At 45.8% G+C, this 7,574-nt stretch overlaps 1 protein-coding gene across 1 annotated transcript in view; it reads left to right on the plus strand.

Annotated features, from left to right (window-relative positions):
• The first annotated feature begins 2,464 nt into the window (after window positions 1-2,464).
• The window catches only part of CUNH9orf43 (chromosome unknown C9orf43 homolog), a 15,564-nt gene continuing 10,454 nt past the window's right edge, over window positions 2,465-7,574 (plus strand). Inside the window, exons 1-4 of the mRNA XM_045296540.1 lie at window positions 2,465-2,645; window positions 2,750-2,896; window positions 5,202-5,242; window positions 6,606-6,709. Of these exons, the coding sequence (XP_045152475.1) occupies window positions 2,495-2,645; window positions 2,750-2,896; window positions 5,202-5,242; window positions 6,606-6,709 (443 nt within the window). The 5' untranslated portion in view covers window positions 2,465-2,494. The remainder of the gene's footprint in view (window positions 2,646-2,749; window positions 2,897-5,201; window positions 5,243-6,605; window positions 6,710-7,574) is intronic.

Here is a 7,574-nt window from a genome sequence, read left to right on the forward strand (position 1 = left end):
TCTCTCCTCCCGAGGACTGGCAGACCTTGCAGTTAAGAGCACAACTAACCAGGGCGGTGGCGTCAGGTCCTGGGGCTCAATTCCAGTTGGGCAGATAGGGAAAGAACTAGAAGCTGTCTGGTGTAAAAACTATTAATGCTCACATTGAATATATAATGCTCACACTCACATTGAAAAAACAAACCCTGTTCAAATTGGGTTTTAAAAAAATCAACTTTTTATTGTAAATTAAGTGGAAGTTTATGTATTAGATAATCCTTTTTGCAGTTAACAACTTATCAAACTACCCCATACCTTGCCCTATTTCTCATCAGCCCTCCCCATTTTTTCTTGCCCATTTCCTCTTATAGGATATTGCCTCCATCACCCACGTTAACGCCCATCTATCTACCCTTTAGCCCAGTGGTTCTCAACTTCCCTAATGCCGTGACCCTTTCATACAGTCCCTCATGTTGTAGTGACCCCCAACCATAAAATTATTTTTGTTGCTGCTTCATCACTGTCATTTTGCTACTGTGATGAATGGGGCGACCCCAGTGAAAGGGGTGGCGATCCACAGGGCTAGCCTATTGTTTCCCTCCCTCCCAACTCCTGGTAACCATCGACGTCTTTGTGCCGCTATGAAAACATTTTTTTGAATTTTTTGGCCCATGCAATATTTATCTTTTTGTGATAGACTGAGTTCACTCGGCACGATGTCCACCAAATCCACGCATGTCACGAGGTGTTTCACAATTTTGTCATTATTCTGGGATGTGTGCGTGGTATTCTCAGGTTGTTTCCATCTTGCTATTGTGAGAAGTGCTGCCAAGAACATGGGTGTGCGTGTATCTGTGCATGTGACCGGGCTTACTTTTCACCACATTGTTCAACTTACATCTTTCCCAGCCAAAAATATTACCGTGGCTGCAGTGTGGTGTTCTGATGGGTGTTATTTTCATAATTAAACAAGAGAAATTGTATTCTGTCCTACTTTTTTTGTTGTTGACACACGCATGCCCTCTTAAACTAGCCTTTTGTTTTCCTGCTTTTAATAGAGACCTGGGCACAGAGACGTGTCTCTGAGAAAAACAGCAGAGCAGGTGTGGTAAATGGCAACTGAAATGACTTCAGTCCGTTACAGGCTACAAGATCTGGTGGGGAACCCTAGCTAGAGCAGACCCGGTTTGTTTTTGTTTTGAGCAGACCGGGTTTACAGACGTCAGAAGCTCATCTGCTCTAGTCAGTTGTTATTTTGTTGGAAGTGGACCTAGGATTGTCAGACATGTTTGCTTTTAAAGAGGAGCCAGAAAGCTGGACATGGTGGCCAATCTCAATTTTAAAACACTGCCCCAAAGTGCAGGCCAAACACGTTACTGACCAGGTGTAACCCCAGGGCCATCGTCTGTCCTCTCTGTTCTAAATGACAAACTGCAAGGACTTTATCATGCCCACTGCTGTTCTCTGTGGTGCCCCCAACAGTGCCCCTCACATGCTCAGTCGTCAATGAATGTAACCAAAACAATCAGGCACGGCTCTTACGGAGCTAATAGGGTGGTAATGATTACCTACGGCTTCTTTACAAAGGAAAATATTATAATATTTGTTGAGCACATAGAAGTGACACGTACATCTCTTTTCATACTTCTGTAATCCTCAGGGATGACTTTCTCCAGTCTGAGGAAACAGCCATGAAAGGTGAAGGAAGTCATTTGCCTAAGACCATACGGCCAACAATTGAGAACCTAACAGCCTTTGATACAAGTGCATCGAGACTGTTGTTCACTGTTAGAGCAGACAGACAGCCATTTTCGGGGGTAACTGAGCGCTCTGCATGGGAATTGGAACATACTGAAAAGTGAAGCAGGTCTTCCAGTGGAAGAGCAGTGGTTCTTGGTGTTCCTGCACCACCTAAAGCACTTCTGTAATGGCGTTATCGTTTGAAAACACTTTCTGGAAATGATGGCGTTTTCTCTCTAATGACTATGAAGAGGAGAAGATGCTAACAATTTGTTGTGAACCATCTTTCTGACATTGCAGGCATGCCTCGATAAATGCAGTCAGGAAACCCTGTGGGACAGCTTTATGCTCTCACGCGGTGTCATCACGAGGATGACTCACCTGCACAGCATCCATCAAGCCTTTTAATATCCATTCATTTCTGGAATAACCCTGTGAGATAGGCTTATCTTCATTTCTCAGACGAGGACACAGGTTAAGTCTCAGGTCACTCCGCTATTAGCTGGTCAGTTGGGAAACCATCTCAAGTCAATCTATTCCCACACTCTTGCCCGTCGACCTCATGCTTTGAGTTTTCTTGCTTGTCACCAAATCCATAATTATCCTATCACCACCATTTAACTACTTGGGCTCAACAGAAATGCTTTATGCATTGAGTCCAAATTAGAATCTGAACGACATGGCTGATATGTAATGCGCTCTTCTTATGTGTGTTTTGTTCTCCAGAAAGTGAGAAAGCTGCAGGGTTGGCTTCTGTCCTAAACTCTTTATAGCAATGAAGTTGCCAGATGAGACCCTGTGGGACGAAACTGCCTGCAGCTCTGCTATTTGTCAGCACCCACAATGCTGGGCGACTATTCGCAGGGTTGAGAGAGGCCACCCCCGAATGCTGGGTTCACTCCCCAGAACTGCCCTGGATACCGAAGGTGAATGAGCCACCCCGTTCCTTTCCTGGCAAGCCTTAAACGATTTCTGTTCCGCCTCCTTCTGTTGGTGACCTGCTACTCATTTTCTTCTGCTCTCTTCTTAGATAAACTCCCAGTGCTCACCATCGCAAATCTCTCAACTTCCTCCCTCCGGCCCAAAAGACTGGCTCAGCATCCGTCTTCAGGATGTACCTTCCCAAAGGCTCATTCGTTATTGTCTCGGCGTTCAAAGTTTGACTCCAAATTTCAAGGCAGGTGAAAGCTGATGATCTCCAAGTTCTGGCTGAGGATTTTCCTTACCCACCCAGAAGACTGAGACCGCTGCGTTAGAGGACAATCCTAATTCAGTTAAAGCAGTGGTAAATAGAGATTGAAGAAACAAAACCAAAAACCCCCACTCCTACTGTGTTCTGGGGATATTCCATCAGCTTTTAGAGATCATCAGAAAACTTGTTTGCACACAGATTGTCTTACTTTTAAATTTGAGATGTAAAACTGTAAACTCCCGACGTCAAAAGGAATGACTTTTATTTTTGAACTTCTTACAAAGTCTAGGCAGCCAATTAGTGTTTGTGGCTAGGGACAGAGATAATTTAGACTTTGAAAATCCAAGACTCTATTGTTTGGAATCAAGGCACTGGAATGCTGGCCCTTGGAGTGGTTTCCTCTTTTTCCTCCCCTTATTCTTTTATTATTTTTAGCAGTTTTATTGGCATATAATTCACATGTCATGCAGTTGAATAGTTCAGTCCTCTTAGGAAGAGCCGTGCAATCAGCAGCACAGTCAATTTTAGGCCTTTTTCTGCTTGCCGGTACTCATCGTCATCAGCTCCCCATTTCCTCCTCACCTTGCGTGTCACACTCTCATGAAGCCATTCTTCCAGTGACTCTTTCTATGGATTTATCCATCCTGGATTTCATATGCGGAAAAACATGCACAAAACCCCAACAACAATAACAAAGTAAAACAGGGCAACTTCAATGGAAAAGAAAGCAGAAAATATGAAAAACGACCACAAATTTAAAATGGGCCAAAAGGGAGATCAAATGATAAGGGGTTCAATTTTTAGTGAGTGCGTCTGCAGTGATCCACTTTCCAAGGCGGTCAGTATGATAACAAGATTATTCACATTCCTGGTGGATGGTCAGAGGGGATTCGCCAGAGGCTTTATCGGAGTGGTTTCTTTTCGCCTGCTTATTTAAGCAGCCGCTGGTGAGGCGCTTGGTCTCAAGATAGTGCTAGTATTAGAAACTCCAGTGGGGCCCTGGTTAGGTGCTAGTCTGCTTCACCAAAGGTTTGCAATTCAAATTCACCAGCTGTTCCTTGGGAAAAGATTGGCAATCTGCTTCTGTAAAGATTACAATCTTGGAAGCACAATGGGGCATGTCTACTCGGCCCTACGGGGTCCCTATAGACTTTTAACGGGGTCAAAATAGACTTTTAACAGCAAGGGGTTTGGGCGGACAGTACAGGGAAGGATAGGACTCGTGCCAGGTTCTCTAGGACCTGAACCCTGGAAGACAGTTGGGTCTTTCAGTTAGAAGCTGAGCTGTCCTTCACGGAGATGCCCAGATGCACAGCGTCTCCCCTTGCCGTGCCCACGGTGTGTGACAGTTGCCCATCTAGTTAGCTCCTCGTTTCTATGCCTCACGTGTGGGATTTCACAGTGTCATCTGAGCTGACCTTCCTGTTTCTTCCCCTCCAAATCGGAGAGACTACCAACAAGTTCATCTTCTAGACATTGCTTATCTCACCTCTTCACTCAAAACCAGCCCAGGAGCAGTGCTTCACCATGATGGACTCACCTCTCTTTACTCCCAGGCTGCTCTTTTCCGATTCCAACTTTTCAAGTAATTGCTGCCCCTGGCACATGCTTATTGATGTTTTTATGTCTGTGTCCTATTGATCAACTGGATGTTAAGCCCTTTGACAGCAGGGGCCATTGCTTCATTCATTTAGCCGCTTACTCAGTTTACAAATCCTTCTTCGTAAGGGTCTTGTGGCTGTGGCTGTAAACAGGATTCTGTTTTTAGCCGCAGGGGATTTTCGGAGGGAGCTAATGGAGTGGGCAGGAGCCAGGCAGTGTGATGAGTGGTGTGAAGAGTATGTCCTGGGTGTCTGGAACCATACACATGGGTCCGACTGTTCTGTGGGGACAGCCTGCGGGCATAGGCCTTTGAGCAGCCTCATGAGGTAGGGGTGACAGGTAGGAGGTGTGGTAGGACGAGAATTCTAGGCTATGGGAATCGTATGTGCACAGGTCTAGAGGCACGAGGAAGCCCTTCAGGTGTGTCTGGAACACAGAGTGGGACTGAGGGAGTGGTCAGGGAGGAAGCGGGAGCTGGAGCGGGAATGACAAAGAACTTGCTTTCTACATCAGGCTAGGGAGCTGAGTGGTTGCCTTACACCTCCACATCACTCATTCCTGCACCAGGTGTGTGAATGACCACACCTACAGCGCAGCACACGTTTTTGGATGGTGATGCAGCTGCCCCTGGCTAGAGAGAAGCATAGGCCCTGGACTGAGCTGCTTGTTGTGTACCATGTCTGTCTAGATCTAGAAGCTGTCCAGAATCAACCGGCCAACCGAGGGATGGTGAGAGCCTACCTGTATTGGGCAACTATGAAGCTCGAGGCTTTCTGGAGATTTAATAGAAGGGTTTTTCTCATAGCACTAGCCTTATCTTCTAAATAAAGCTTTTGTATCTTTTTCCTTCTGGGAAACTCTTTTTTTTCTCCTAGGACTCAGACGTGGGAGGGATTTACACGACAAAGGCTTAGTCAGCAGTCCTGCTAGACCTCCCAAAGTAAGTCACCGAGGAGAAGTGCTTTGTCAACCTTTCCCCGGGGCTAGTGGGAATAAAGTCTTTTCCCTTTATTCTGCATTCTTCCAGATGGCTGTGTCTTTCATTGGGCCCTGTTACACGGCGGGCAGTTCAAACCCACCAGCTGCAGCGTGAGAGGAAGATTAGTCTCAGAAGCCCTGCAGAGAGTCCCTATGAGTCAGAATCGGCTTTTTTGGGTTGTTTTTTTTTTACTACAGTTGAGGCTCTTTGCTAGTGGCTTTTCATGCTACAGTGTCTCTAGAAATCCCACGCAGAGGGGACTGATGTGTGGAGATGTGGCATGGATGAGCATGTCCTGTCTCCATCTTGTATCTAGTGTGTTCAGATATTAAGTCAACATTGTCATCTCACAATAAAGAGAAGTTAAAAGAAATGTTAGACTGTCGGACCAAAAATGGACCTTCAGATCAGGTAGTCTGAAAAAAAAGAGAAAAGATCCTGTAGTCTGTTAACGTTCAAACTCCTTTTTAGCTGTATCCCAAGACGAGGAACTCCTTTTCCCACAGAACTATCATAAACACGATCCTTACCTTCAGTAGGGGGCGACAGGTCGATCAGGGGTTTTCGGTCCTGTTTGGTTTAATTTGGAAACAGTGGGATTTGAATCCGAATTGGATTTCATTCCCACGAAAAAGTTGCGACCGCAGCGTGGGAACTAGTACCTGGCCTGTCGCACCCATCGTGCTGGATACGGTGGGTCATGGCTTGTTATAAGAGCTGTGAGAGCCCCAATAAAGCGATTGATATAAAAAGTTCCCTTTTGCAGCAAGAGTCTGCTCCCTTTGGAGAGATTATGAAGACCTGTGGGTGGGACATATTACCGTCTCCCGAACCACTCGCTTCTTTTGATGAGCAAGACCGTTCAGCCCTCCCTCTGCCGTTGCTCGTTGCTCTCGCAGTGTCATCAGCGCATTCTGACTCATCCATACTCTGTAGTCGGAGCAGAGCTGGCCCTTTCCGTTTTGGAGGATACAAATCTTTATGGGAACAGAAAGCTTTGCTGTTTGCCTGTGGAGCAACTGGTTGGTTTGAACTGCTGACCTTGTGGTTAACAGCCAGAGTGTAATCTACTCTGCCACCTGGGTTCTTCATTGGCATATGTTTCTCTCTTAGGTTTCAGTGCTGAATTTGGATAAGACATGGCTTCCCTGCACTCAAGATGCTAGACCTATGACTGTAAGCTGGATCCCCCCCAGACCAGAGAAGGCTAGGAGAAGGTGAACAGCGTGTCTATGAACTCGGAGACCTTCGACTCTTACACTCTACAAATCCCCGAGCAGGCATCCTTTCTCTGATCTCTCTTAGCCACCCCGTGGCACTAGCAGGGGCCAGCACAAAGGCAAATCTCTTGATGTGCCTCTGTCTACACTGGAATTCTTTTTAAATTGTGGTAAAAAATACACTTAGAACATTTGCCAATTCAGTTTTTCATATGTATAATTTGGCGAAGTGGACTGTGTTTATCAGGTCGCACAACGATTACCAATCTCCTTCTGCAAACACTGCACCAGTCCCATGGCCATAACCAGACTCCGTGGGCCCTGAGCAGCAGCTCTCCCTTCCCTGCTGAGCACTAACCAGCTTTGGTCTCCACCCAGCTGCTTATTTCATTTAAGTGGGAGCATTGTAATGGCTGTATCTCACTCAGCACGAACATTTTCAAGGTTCATCCATGCTGTAGCATGTATCAGGATACCCCCTCTCTCTCTCTCTCTCTCTCTTTTTTTTTTAACCTTTCCTGGATTTAAAAAAAAAATCATTTTATTGGGGGCTCATACAACTCTTTTCATAATCCATCCATACAGCAATTGTGTAAAGCACATTTGTACATTTGTTACCCTCATCATTCTCAAAGCATTTGCTCTCCACTTAAACCCCTGGCATCAGTTCCTCATCCCCCCTCCCTCCTTGCTCCCCACTCCCTCATGAACCCTTGATAATTTATAAATTATTATTGTTTTGTCATATCTTACACTGTCAAACATCTCCCTTCACCCACTTTTCTGTTGTCTGTCCCCCAGGGAGGAGGTTATATTTAGATCCTTGTAATTGGTTCTCTGTTTCTACCCAACCCTCGCTTGA

Source organism: Echinops telfairi, unplaced genomic scaffold, assembly GCF_000313985.2.
Source record: "Echinops telfairi isolate 266 unplaced genomic scaffold, ASM31398v2 ScPeMD7_7410;HRSCAF=8448, whole genome shotgun sequence".
In the NCBI taxonomy this organism is placed as follows: Eukaryota; Metazoa; Chordata; class Mammalia; order Afrosoricida; family Tenrecidae; genus Echinops; species Echinops telfairi.